This window comes from Heterodontus francisci, chromosome 48 (assembly GCF_036365525.1).
Source record: "Heterodontus francisci isolate sHetFra1 chromosome 48, sHetFra1.hap1, whole genome shotgun sequence".
NCBI classification, from domain to species: domain Eukaryota; kingdom Metazoa; phylum Chordata; class Chondrichthyes; order Heterodontiformes; family Heterodontidae; genus Heterodontus; species Heterodontus francisci.
Window position 1 is genome coordinate 5,498,800 of NC_090418.1, and position 13,833 is coordinate 5,512,632.

Genomic DNA, 13,833 nt, shown 5'->3' on the forward strand with positions numbered 1-13,833 from the left:
GTTGGTTCTGGGGTGATTCCATGCGTCGCTCTCTTTGTGCTTTATGACCTTGCTGGTTAATCGTGAACTGCCTGAAAGAAGCTCATGTGGCATTAAGCGGCTTGGGGCCCAGCTTCCTTGCCGGCCGGCTGTACTTAGAAAGCCAGTCTATCCTCTAATCCTCTTTGCAACGCAGACCTGAACCATCCCCTCAATATCTGCTGTCAGTCCAAAAGCAGCTCGAGGGTTGGCTTCTGTCACCTCGCCTGCGGTGACCCTGGGATGTTTAGCTTGGGCTTAGTTCGAGGGTCATGGGGAGTTCACTGTTTAATCCATGCACTCATTCCCTAAGGTGTGCATCCTGGCTTTGAACTTCTTTGTATTTTGTTTTATTTCATTTTTGACTGACTTTTAAGCTTTACCCCACCCCAGGAAAGTGTGAATACCTGTGTGTAAATAAGCACTGCCTGACTGCACAAGAGCTCTGTGTAATCATCAATGTAAAATCAGTTCTGTTTGATTCAGGCTGTTTCATCAAACCAAAATGATGTCTGACCTTTTGCTGACCTGGCATTCATGAATAACAGATACCCGGGAGTGAGTTACTGGCTGGAATCTAATCGAGGGGTTCGGGGGTTTATATATAGAATAACAGATACCCGGGAGTGAGTTACTGGCTGGAATCTAATCGAGGGGTTCGGGGGTTTATATATAGAATAACAGATATCCGGGAGTGAGTTACAGACTGGAATCTAATCGAGGGGTTCGGGGGTTTATATATAGAATAACAGATACCTGGGAGTGAGTTACAGACTGGAATCGAATCGAGGGGTTCGGCGGTTTATATATAGAATAACAGATACCTGGGAGTGAGTTACAGACTGGAATCTAATTGATTGGGTTCGGGGGTTTATATATAGAATAACAGATACCCGGGAGAGAGTTACAGACTGGAATCTAATCGAAGGGTTCGGGGGTTTATATATGGAATAACAGATACCCGGGAGTGAGTTACAGACTGGAATCTAATCGAGGGGTTCGGGGGTTTATATATAGAATAACAGATACCTGGGAGTGAGTTACAGACTGGAATCTAATCGAGGGGTTCGGGGGTTTATATATAGAATAACAGATACCCGGGAGTGAGTTACAGACTGGAATCTAATTGATTGGGTTCGGGGGTTTATATATAGAATAACAGATACCTGGGAGTGAGTTACTGGCTGGAATCTAATCGAAGGGTTCGGGGGTTTATATATAGAATAACAGATACCCGGGAGTGAGTTACAGACTGGAATCTAATCGAGGGGTTCGGGGGTTTATATATAGAATAACAGATACCTGGGAGTGAGTTACAGACTGGAATCTAATCGAAGGGTTCGGGGGTTTATATATAGAATAACAGATACCCGGGAGTGAGTTACAGACTGGAATCTAATCGAGGGGTTCGGGGGTTTATATATAGAATAACAGATACCCGGGAGTGAGTTACAGACTGGAATCTAATCGAGGGGTTCGGGGGTTTATATATAGAATAACAGATACCTGGGAGTGAGTTACAGACTGGAATCTAATCGAGGGGTTCGGGGGTTTATATATAGAATAACAGATACCCGGGAGTGAGTTACAGACTGGAATCTAATTGATTGGGTTCGGGGGTTTATATATAGAATAACAGATACCTGGGAGTGAGTTACTGGCTGGAATCTAATCGAAGGGTTCGGGGGTTTATATATAGAATAACAGATACCCGGGAGTGAGTTACAGACTGGAATCTAATCGAGGGGTTCGGGGGTTTATATATAGAATAACAGATACCTGGGAGTGAGTTACTGGCTGGAATCTAATCGAAGGGTTCGGGGGTTTATATATAGAATAACAGATACCCGGGAGTGAGTTACAGACTGGAATCTAATCGAAGGGTTCGGGGGTTTATATATAGAATAACAGATACCCGGGAGTGAGTTACAGACTGGAATCTAATCGAGGGGTTCGGGGGTTTATATATAGAATAACAGATACCCGGGAGTGAGTTACAGACTGGAATCTAATCGAGAGGTTCGGGGGTTTATATATAGAATAACAGATACCCGGGAGTGAGTTACAGACTGGAATCTAATCGAGGGGATCGGGGGGTTTATATATAGAATAACAGATACCCGGGAGTGAGTTACAGACTGGAATCTAATCGAGAGGTTCGGGGGTTTATATATAGAATAACAGATACCCGGGAGTGTGTTACAGACTGGAATCTAATCGAGAGGTTCGGGGGTTTATATATAGAATAACAGATACCCGGGAGTGTGTTACAGACTGGAATCTAATCGAGGGGATCGGGGGGTTTATATATAGAATAACAGATACCCGGGAGTGAGTTACAGACTGGAATCTAATCGAGAGGTTCGGGGGTTTATATATAGAATAACAGATACCCGGGAGTGTGTTACAGACTGGAATCTAATCGAGAGGTTCGGGGGTTTATATATAGAATAACAGATACCCGGGAGTGAGTTACTGGCTGGAATCTAATTGATTGGGTTCGGGGGTTTATATATAGAATAACAGATACCCGGGAGAGAGTTACAGACTGGAATCTAATCGAGGGGTTCGGGGGTTTATATATAGAATAACAGATACCTGGGAGTGAGTTACAGACTGGAATCTAATCGAGGGGTTCGGGGGTTTAGATATAGAATAACAGATACCCGGGAGTGAGTTACAGACTGGAATCTAATTGATTGGGTTCGGGGATTTATATATAGAATAACAGATACCCGGGAGTGAGTTACAGACTGGAATCTAATTGATTGGGTTCGGGGGTTTATATATAGAATAACAGATACCCGGGAGTGAGTTACTGGCTGGAATCTAATCGAAGGGTTCGGGGGTTTATATATAGAATAACAGATACCCGGGAGTGAGTTACAGACTGGAATCTATTTGATTGGGTTCGGGGGTTTATATATAGAATAACAGATACCTGGGAGTGAGTTACAGACTGGAATCTAATCGAAGGGTTCGGGGGTTTATATATAGAATAACAGATACCTGGGAGTGAGTTACAGACTGGAATCTAATCGAGGGGTTCGGGGGTTTATATATAGAATAACAGATGCCCGGGAGTGAGTTACAGACTGGAATCTAATCGAGGGGTTCGGGGGTTTATATATAGAATAACAGATACCTGGGAGTGAGTTACAGACTGGAATCTAATCGAAGGGTTCGGGGGTTTATATATAGAATAACAGATGCCCGGGAGTGAGTTACACACTGGAATCTAATCGAGGGGTTCGGGGGTTTATATATAGAATAACAGATACCCGGGAGTGAGTTACAGACTGGAATCTAATCGAGGGGTTCGGGGGTTTATATATAGAATAACAGATACCCGGGAGTGAGTTACAGACTGGAATCTAATCGAGGGGATCGGGGGGTTTATATATAGAATAACAGATACCCGGGAGTGAGTTACAGACTGGAATCTAATCGAGAGGTTCGGGGGTTTATATATAGAATAACAGATACCCGGGAGTGTGTTACAGACTGGAATCTAATCGAGAGGTTCGGGGGTTTATATATAGAATAACAGATACCCGGGAGTGAGTTACAGACTGGAATCTAATTGATTGGGTTCGGGGGTTTACATATAGAATAACAGATACCCGGGAGTGTGTTACAGACTGGAATCTAATCGAGGGGTTCGGGGGTTTATATATAGAGTAACAGATACCCGGGAGTGAGTTACAGACTGGAATCTAATTGATTGGGTTCGGGGGTTTACATATAGAATAACAGATACCCGGGAGTGAGTTACAGACTGGAATCTAATCGAGAGGTTCGGGGGTTTATATATAGAATAACAGATACCCGGGAGTGTGTTACAGACTGGAATCTAATCGAGAGGTTCGGGGGTTTATATATAGAATAACAAATACCTGGGAGTGAGTTACAGACTGGAATCTAATTGATTGGGTTCGGGGGTTTATATATAGAGGAACAGATACCCGGGAGTGAGTTACAGACTGGAATCTAATTGATTGGGTTCGGGGGTTTATATATAGAGGAACAGATACCCGGGAGTGAGTTACAGACTGGAATCTAATTGATTGGGTTCGGGGGTTTATATATAGAATAACAAATACCTGGGAGTGAGTTACAGACTGGAATCTAATTGATTGGGTTCGGGGGTTTATATATAGAGGAACAGATACCCGGGAGTGAGTTACAGACTGGAATCTAATTGATTGGGTTCGGGGGTTTATATATAGAGGAACAGATACCCGGGAGTGAGTTACAGACTGGAATCTAATTGATTGGGTTCGGGGGTTTATATGTAGAATAACAGATACCCGGGAGTGAGTTACAGACTGGAATCTAATCGAGAGGTTCGGGGTTTTATATATAGAATAACAGATACCCGGGAGTGTGTTACAGACTGGCATCTAATCGAGGGGTTCGGGGGTTTATATATGGAATAACAGATACCCGGGAGTGAGTTACAGACTGGAATATAATTGATTGGGTTCGGGGGTTTATATATAGAATAACAGATACCCGGGAGTGAGTTACTGGCTGGAATCTAATCGAAGGGTTCGGGGGTTTATATATAGAATAACAGATACCCGGGAGAGAGTTACAGACTGGAATCTAATCGAGAGGTTCGGGGGGTTTATATATAGAATAACAGACACCTGGGAGTGAGTTACAGACTGGAATCTAATCGAAGGGTTTGGGGGTTTATATATAGAATAACAGAAACCTGGGAGTGAGTTACAGACTGGAATCTAATCGAGGGGTTCGGGGGTTTAGATATAGAATAACAGATACCCGGGAGTGAGTTACAGACTGGAATCTAATTGATTGGGTTCAGGGGTTTATATATAGAATAACAGATACCCGGGAGTGAGTTACTGGCTGGAATCTAATCGAAGGGTTCGGGGGTTTATATATAGAATAACAGATACCCGGGAGTGAGTTACAGACTGGAATCTAATTGATTGGGTTCGGGGGTTTATATATAGAATAACAGATACCTGGGAGTGAGTTGCAGACTGGAATCTAATCGAAGGGTTCGGGGGTTTATATATAGAATAACAGATACCTGGGAGTGAGTTACAGACTGGAATCTAATCGAGGGGTTCGGGGGTTTATATATAGAATAACAGATACCCGGGAGTGAGTTACAGACTGGAATCTAATCGAGGGGATCGGGGGGTTTATATATAGAATAACAGATACCCGGGAGTGAGTTACAGACTGGAATCTAATCGAGAGGTTCGGGGGTTTATATATAGAATAACAGATACCCGGGAGTGTGTTACAGACTGGAATCTAATTGATTGGGTTCGGGGGTTTATATATAGAATAACAGATACCCGGGAGTGAGTTACTGGCTGGAATCTAATCGAAGGGTTCGGGGGTTTATATATAGAATAACAGATACCCGGGAGTGAGTTACAGACTGGAATCTATTTGATTGGGTTCGGGGGTTTATATATAGAATAACAGATACCTGGGAGTGAGTTACAGACTGGAATCTAATCGAAGGGTTCGGGGGTTTATATATAGAATAACAGATACCTGGGAGTGAGTTACAGACTGGAATCTAATCGAGGGGTTCGGGGGTTTATATATAGAATAACAGATGCCCGGGAGTGAGTTATACACTGGAATCTAATCGAGGGGTTCGGGGGTTTATATATAGAATAACAGATACCCGGGAGTGAGTTACAGACTGGAATCTAATCGAGGGGTTCGGGGGTTTATATATAGAATAACAGATACCCGGGAGTGAGTTACAGACTGGAATCTAATCGAGGGGATCGGGGGGTTTATATATAGAATAACAGATACCCGGGAGTGAGTTACAGACTGGAATCTAATCGAGAGGTTCGGGGGTTTATATATAGAATAACAGATACCCGGGAGTGTGTTACAGACTGGAATCTAATCGAGAGGTTCGGGGGTTTATATATAGAATAACAGATACCCGGGAGTGAGTTACAGACTGGAATCTAATTGATTGGGTTCGGGGGTTTACATATAGAATAACAGATACCCGGGAGTGTGTTACAGACTGGAATCTAATCGAGGGGTTCGGGGGTTTATATATAGAGTAACAGATACCCGGGAGTGAGTTACAGACTGGAATCTAATTGATTGGGTTCGGGGGTTTACATATAGAATAACAGATACCCGGGAGTGAGTTACAGACTGGAATCTAATCGAGAGGTTCGGGGGTTTATATATAGAATAACAGATACCCGGGAGTGTGTTACAGACTGGAATCTAATCGAGAGGTTCGGGGGTTTATATATAGAATAACAAATACCTGGGAGTGAGTTACAGACTGGAATCTAATTGATTGGGTTCGGGGGTTTATATATAGAGGAACAGATACCCGGGAGTGAGTTACAGACTGGAATCTAATTGATTGGGTTCGGGGGTTTATATATAGAGGAACAGATACCCGGGAGTGAGTTACAGACTGGAATCTAATTGATTGGGTTCGGGGGTTTATATATAGAGGAACAGATACCCGGGAGTGAGTTACAGACTGGAATCTAATTGATTGGGTTCGGGGGTTTATATATAGAGGAACAGATACCCGGGAGTGAGTTACAGACTGGAATCTAATTGATTGGGTTCGGGGGTTTATATATAGAGGAACAGATACCCGGGAGTGAGTTACAGACTGGAATCTAATTGATTGGGTTCGGGGGTTTATATGTAGAATAACAGATACCCGGGAGTGAGTTACAGACTGGAATCTAATCGAGAGGTTCGGGGTTTTATATATAGAATAACAGATACCCGGGAGTGTGTTACAGACTGGCATCTAATCGAGGGGTTCGGGGGTTTATATATAGAATAACAGATACCCGGGAGTGAGTTACAGACTGGAATCTAATTGATTGGGTTCGGGGGTTTATATATAGAATAACAGATACCCGGGAGTGAGTTACTGGCTGGAATCTAATCGAAGGGTTCGGGGGTTTATATATAGAATAACAGATACCTGGGAGTGAGTTACAGACTGGAATCTAATCGAAGGGTTTGGGGGTTTATATATAGAATAACAGAAACCTGGGAGTGAGTTACAGACTGGAATCTAATCGAGGGGTTCGGGGGTTTAGATATAGAATAACAGATACCCAGGAGTGAGTTACAGACTGGAATCTAATTGATTGGGTTCAGGGGTTTATATATAGAATAACAGATACCCGGGAGTGAGTTACAGACTGGAATCTAATCGAGGGGTTCGGGGGTTTATATATAGAATAACAGATACCCGGGAGTGAGTTACAGACTGGAATCTAATCGAGGGGATCGGGGGGTTTATATATAGAATAACAGATACCCGGGAGTGAGTTACAGACTGGAATCTAATCGAGAGGTTCGGGGGTTTATATATAGAATAACAGATACCCGGGAGTGTGTTACAGACTGGAATCTAATCGAGAGGTTCGGGGGTTTATATATAGAATAACAGATACCTGGGAGTGTGTTACAGACTGGAATCTAATTGATTGTGTTCGGGGGTTTATATATAGAATAACAGATACCCGGGAGTGAGTTACAGACTGGAATCTAATCGAGAGGTTCGGGGGTTTATATATAGAATAACAGATACCCGGGAGTGAGTTACAGACTGGAATCTAATCGAGGGGTTCGGGGGTTTATATATGGAATAACAGATACCCGGGAGTGAGTTACAGACTGGAATCTAATCGAGGGGTTCGGGGGGTTTATATATAGAGGAACAGATACCCGGGAGTGAGTTACAGACTGGAATCTAATCGAGGGGTTCGGGGGGTTTATATATAGAGGAACAGATACCCGGGAGTGAGTTACAGACTGGAATCTAATTGATTGGGTTCGGGGGTTTATATATAGAGGAACAGATACCTGGGTGTGAGCTACAGACTGGAATCTAATCGAGGGGTTCGGGCGTTTATATATAGAATAACAGATACCCGGGAGTGAGTTACAGACTGGAATCTAATCGAGGGGTTCGGGGGTTTATATATAGAATAACAGATACCCGGGAGTGAGTTACAGACTGGAATCTAATTGATTGGGTTCGGGGGTTTATATATAGAGGAACAGATACCTGGGTGTGAGTTACTGGCTGGAATCTAATTGATTGGGTTCGGGGGTTTATATATAGAATAACAGATACCCGGGAGTGAGTTACAGACTGGAATCTAATCGAGAGGTTCGGGGGTTTATATATAGAATAACAGATACCTGGGAGTGAGTTACAGACTGGAATCTAATTGATTGGGTTCGGAGTAGTTTATATATAGTATAATGGATGCCTGGAAGTGAGTTACAGCTTAGAATCTAATTGAAAGGCTCAGATGGGTTATATGTAGAAAAACAGATATCTGACAGTGAGTTGTTGTCCTTGCTCTCTCGCGATGCTTAGAGGATTTATGGTTTAATTCCTGCAGGTTGAATAAAAAACAATCTATTGATTCCTTGGAAATGCTTTATCTTTTACCCCTTACACAGAATATTCTGGGTCACATGTAATGCAGAAACTTATTCCTTTATGTTCCTACTAGCTATTCATGTGAGTTTTTTTTTTAAGACATTCAGAAATCTAGATCTCTGCGTCCCTCCAATTCTGGCCTCTTACACATTCCCGATTTTTCATCGCTGCACCATTGGCGGCTGTGCCTTCAGCTGCCTGGGCCCCAGGTTCTGGAATTCCCTCCCAAATCCTTTCCGCCTCGCGATCTCTTTCTCCTCCCTTTTAAGACACTAGTTTACCTCACACTGCCCTAATATCCTCTTACGTGGTTTGGTGTCAAATTTTGTTTGATAATGCTTCAGTGAAGTGCATGGAACGTTTTACTATGTTAAAAGAGGTATCCAGTGGCATAATCCATTTTCCAATGTTCCTGTCTTTATAAAATAGTGAACGTCTGAATTGCTGTCAGTAACCCCATGAGAGGGTCATTGGGAGGCATTAAGAAAAGAATACTTGCAGTTAAATAACTTGCGTCTAATCTTGTTGAAGTGGCAGTGTCATGCTGTCATTTTCATAGCTTTTTTGGTAGGGCTCTAGAAACCATCTACATACCTCACGAGAGATATTAAAGAGGAAAGGCATTCAGGCATCTCACCATATGTATCTCCAAAGACCCTGTGTTTCCCCTGTCATGACTGACATTCTCTAAGAATACACAGACTGAATTGCCCACAGGGATTAAATGTTGAGACGCGGAGCTCTGATTTTTTTTTTTTCTCACCCCCATCCAACCGCAGCACTGTGAGAAACAGATTCAGACCCTGCAGAACAAGATCTTGGAACTCCAGCAGCAACTGGCCGTGGCGGTCTCAGCTGACAGGAAGAAGGACATCATGATCGAGCAGCTGGATAAGGTATGAGGATGAAGGGTTAAAAATTCAGTCGTGCTCCCTGTAATCGCTGGTTAATGCTGAAGTGGACAGTGCCAGTGGACTTGAAAGAAAATCTTCTAATGAAGGGCTAGGAACCGGAGTAGGCCATTCAACCCCTTAAGCCTTTTCCATCATTAGAGCATCGTAAGAACATAAGTAGGAGCAGGATTAGCCCATACTGTCTCTTAAGCCTGCATGGTAGATCTTCTACCTTGACTCCACTTTCGCATCCTCTCCCCATAATCCCTCGATTCCCTTCGTGCCCAAAAATCTAGCATTTTCATCTTGAATATACTCAATGACTGAGCATCCACAACCCTCTGGGGCAGAGAATTTCAAAGATTCACAACCCTCTGAGTGAAGAAATTTCTCCTCATCTCAGTCCTAAATGACCGACCCCTTATCCTGAGATGTGACCCCTAGTTCGAGACTCTCCAGTCAGGGGGAAACAGCCTCTCAACATCTACCTGACAAACCTACTATAAATTTTATATGCTTTAATGAGATCAGCTCTCATTCTTCGCATCTCCAGAGAATATAGACCCATTCTACTTAACCTCTCCTCGTAGGGCAACCTTCACATCCCAGGAATCAGCCTAGTGAATCTTTGAAAAGTATATCCTACACTGCAGGCCGTCAGCAATGTTCCATAAGGCCATTTGGCCCAACTAGTCTGTGCTGTTAACTTGTTTTGGAGTCGGAGCGTAAACTGAGATCAGTAAAAAGTAATGGATGCCTAACTCGGGTTTTAAAAGTGGAAGGAGCAGGTACCAAAGATAGAAAGGCTTGCATTTGCGACCTTGGAACGTCCCAAAATGCTTTACAGCGATGCAATACTTTAAAAGTGTAGTCACTGTTGTAATGTAGGAACAACGGCAGCCAATATCTGCACAGCAAGATCCCAGACAGCAATGACCAATTAATCTGTTTTAGTGATGCTGATTGGGGGATAAATATTGGTCAGAGCACTGGGGATTAACTTTCCTGCTCTAAGTAGTGCTATGGGATCCTTCTTTCCCACTCGGGAGGGCAGACAGGGTCTTTGTTTTAACATTGCATCCAAAAGGCAGCACCTCCGACAATGCAGTACTCCTTCAGTCCTGCGCAAAGCGTCATTTTAGATTTTTGTGCTTCTGGAGTGGGGCATGAACCCACAACGTTCTGATTCATAAGGCAAGACTGCTGCCCACTGAGCCATAGCTGACACTGGGAAGATGAGAGGGGGGTTCACGACTTTGAGCTGCCAGCCGCAGTGAGTCATAGCAGGAGACGGGGTGATGAGTCTTAATTGTATTGGACAAAGTATTTGGAGGTAAGGAGGGCCAAGAGTGGACTGCTCAGATGTACGCCAATGTTGTGGTGGAAAAAAAAAGGTGGGCGCTTGAAACTGTTGGCCTACCTGTTGATGTAAAATGAAGTCATTGTCTTTTTTTTTTGTGTTGAAATATTTGCGTTTTTCCTCCACGGGCAGACTCTGGTGAAGGTGGTGGAAGGCTGGAAGAAACATGATGCCGAGAAATCAGAAGCCATGAGGCAACTGCAGGAGGAGCACGAGGCTGTGGAGAAGGGGCGAGGCAAGCAGCAGCAGGTAGGGCCTTCAAAGCCACAAGTGGAAGCAGTTCAGGGAGTCGGCATGAGAATACTTGCTGAGGAAATACAACTCTTGGCCAGCGATGGGGCGAAACATGTGGCTTTTTGAGACCTCTGCTTCCTATCCTCTTGCTTGGGTGTCCGTGCGCTGTGTTCTTTTGCTACCTCCAAATCTGACCTTCCGCCACCCCAATTCCCCCTGCCCCCCCACCTCAATGGTGTCCGAACTGTCGGCCATCTTGGGCCTTATTCACTGGAATTCCCTGCCGAAAGCCTTCCACCTTTTCAAAAGCCTCCTCAAAACTCATCTTTTCCACTGTGCTCTCCACTAACCTCTCAACAGCTTGCATTTATATAGCACCTTTAACTTAATAAACAGTCCTGTGAAGTGTCTTTGGATGTTTATCAAACAAAGTTTGACACCAAGCTCCATAAGGAGGGATTAGGGCAGGTGACCAAAAGCTTGGTCAAAGAGGTAGGTTTTTAAGGTGCGTCTTAAAGGAGGAGAGAGTGGCGGAGAGGTATGGGGGGAATTTCAGAGCTTAATTCTTCCACTTGCGTCTAGCCCCCCCGCCTTTCCCCTCTGTGAAGTGCTTTGGGGAGATTTCTATGTTAAAGGTGTCTCATAAGTACTAGTTGTTGAAACTCTCTCATGGCAATCCTTGTTGAGTTTTGGGGGAAACGCTGCTCTGGAGTTCACAAACTTGGAAACAGGGATATCCCAACGATGCTGTAACACCTCTCTGTCCCAGGGCTACAGATTTGACGCGTAAGTTCTGTGCATCAATGAGGCAACACATTTTTCAAGGCATTCTGCAGGACAGGACTCTCACTGCCTTGTGTTGCCATAGTTTAATGAAAGTAGTCTCTACACAACCAATGGGAAAGAATAGCTTAAAATAATCTTGTGTGCAGGCTATATTATGGTTTTTTTCTCCCCCCCCCCCCCATTTCTCGAGTTTCCCCTTTACCAAGGAGATGCTCCATTAATGTTTGTTATCAAATGTTCTCAAGGGAATCTTCCAGTTAGGTACCTGGGCCAATTGTGAGGACAAAATGTTAAAGCAGCGAGTCGATATGGTCTGGAATGCGCTGCCTGAAAGGACAGTTGAAGCAGATTCAGTAGTAACTTTCAAAAGGGGGGCTGGATTTATGCTTGAATGCCCAATAAATGTTCCCTATCGGGGAAAGAGCTAATTGGATAGATCTTTCAAAGAGTCAGCACAGACACGATGGGCTGCATGGCCACCTTCTGTGCTGTACCATTCTGTAAAGCCTGGATGCTGATAGGTGGGGCTTGGACTGGGAAACCTTTGGGCTGTCTGGCTGTTGCTGTGCACCTGGTGATGGAGTTGTGTGCAGGAAATCTTGGCCAGAGTGAATGGATGGGGCAGGATAACTTGAATATTTGCTCATTTTACATGTGGTAGGTGAATCTCCTCAAGTTGGAGATTTGGTCTATAAGGTTAATTGTTTTCCCAGTTCTCTCCCCTCTCTTTACATGCTGGTGATTAGGTTGGCGGCTGGAGGGCAGGGGCTCGACAAGACATTTTCCAGTAATGTGCAGGTTGCACAGAACATACAGCGCAGAAATGAGCCATTCCCCACAACTCCATGCCAATGTTTATGCTGCACTCGATCCTCCTCCCATGCTACTTCATCTAACCCGATCAGCGTGTCCTTCTATTCCTTTCTCCCTTGTCTATTTATATGGCTTCCCATTAAATGCATCTCTGCTAATTGCCTCAACTACTCCCTTTGGTAGTTCAGAGTTATCAACTGGGTTTGGGAGCATAGCCCTGCATTCAAAGAGCTCCCCGGTAATCTGTAGCCAAGCTCTTACTGGAACCCATTGAGCCATTCATTCAGGAGGAGTCACAAACTTCTGAAGAGAAGGCAAAAGGGCATCCGATCAGATGATGCTGGAAATGACGCAGAGTTTCTGTTTTCCTTCCAGGCGCTGTTCAACTTGGAGCACCGTTTATCACAAGCAAACCAAACTTTGGAAAAAGAACAGCAAGAGAAGGGTCTGTTGGAAGAGGAGAGGGGCATGTTGGTAAGGGAAATACTGTACCTGACTGACACCAGGTTTAGAGAACAACACAGTTCCGATATAAATTGCAACACAGGTTTCCATCATGGCCCAGTGGGTAGCTCTCTCTTGCCTCCAAGTTAAAAGCTTCTGGGTTCAAGCCTCGCCTCAGAGACATAGTGCAGGCTGACCCTTCCAGTGCAGTACTGAGGGAGTGCTGCACTGTCAGGGGCACCGCCTTTTGGATGAACTGTTAAACCGAGGCCCCATCTGCTCTGGGAGTGTCAGCCTGGAATATGTTCACAAGTCTCTGGAGGGGGAAGTGAACTGATGACCTTCAGATTTTGAAGTGAGAATGCTACCCACTAAGCCAAGACCCACCTCATATTGTATCAGGTGCTTCCCTTTGCTAGTGCTGGGATGTTGAGATCAAATATAGTGCATCCGTCACTGCGATTAGCTAACTTGACATGGCCTGTCTGGTTTGAAAGGTGGTGTAGGAACGGAACATAAGAAATAGGAGCAGGAGTAGGCCATATGGCCCCTCGAGCCTGCTCTGCCATTCAATAAGATCATGACTGTTCTACCTCAACTCCATTTTCCCACACTACTCCCATATCTCCCAATTCTCTTAGTGTCCAAAAGTCTGTCGATTTCCATCTTGAATATACTCATCGACTGATGAGTCCCAAAGATTCACAACCCTCTGAGTGAAGAAGTTTCTCCTCATCCCAGTCCTAAATGGCCGCCACCTAATCCTGAGACTGTGACTCCGTGTGCTAGACTGTCCAGCCCAGGGGAAGCAGCCTCTTGGCGCAAAC

General features: G+C 44.3%; 1 protein-coding gene across 1 annotated transcript in view; it reads left to right on the top strand.

The window, feature by feature from the left end:
• Window positions 1-13,833, top strand: part of cntrob (centrobin, centrosomal BRCA2 interacting protein) — a 39,270-nt gene that overhangs the window by 8,861 nt on the left and 16,576 nt on the right. Inside the window, exons 6-8 of the mRNA XM_068023977.1 lie at window positions 9,256-9,372; window positions 10,862-10,978; window positions 12,938-13,036. Coding sequence (XP_067880078.1) covers window positions 9,256-9,372; window positions 10,862-10,978; window positions 12,938-13,036 — 333 coding nt within the window. The remainder of the gene's footprint in view (window positions 1-9,255; window positions 9,373-10,861; window positions 10,979-12,937; window positions 13,037-13,833) is intronic.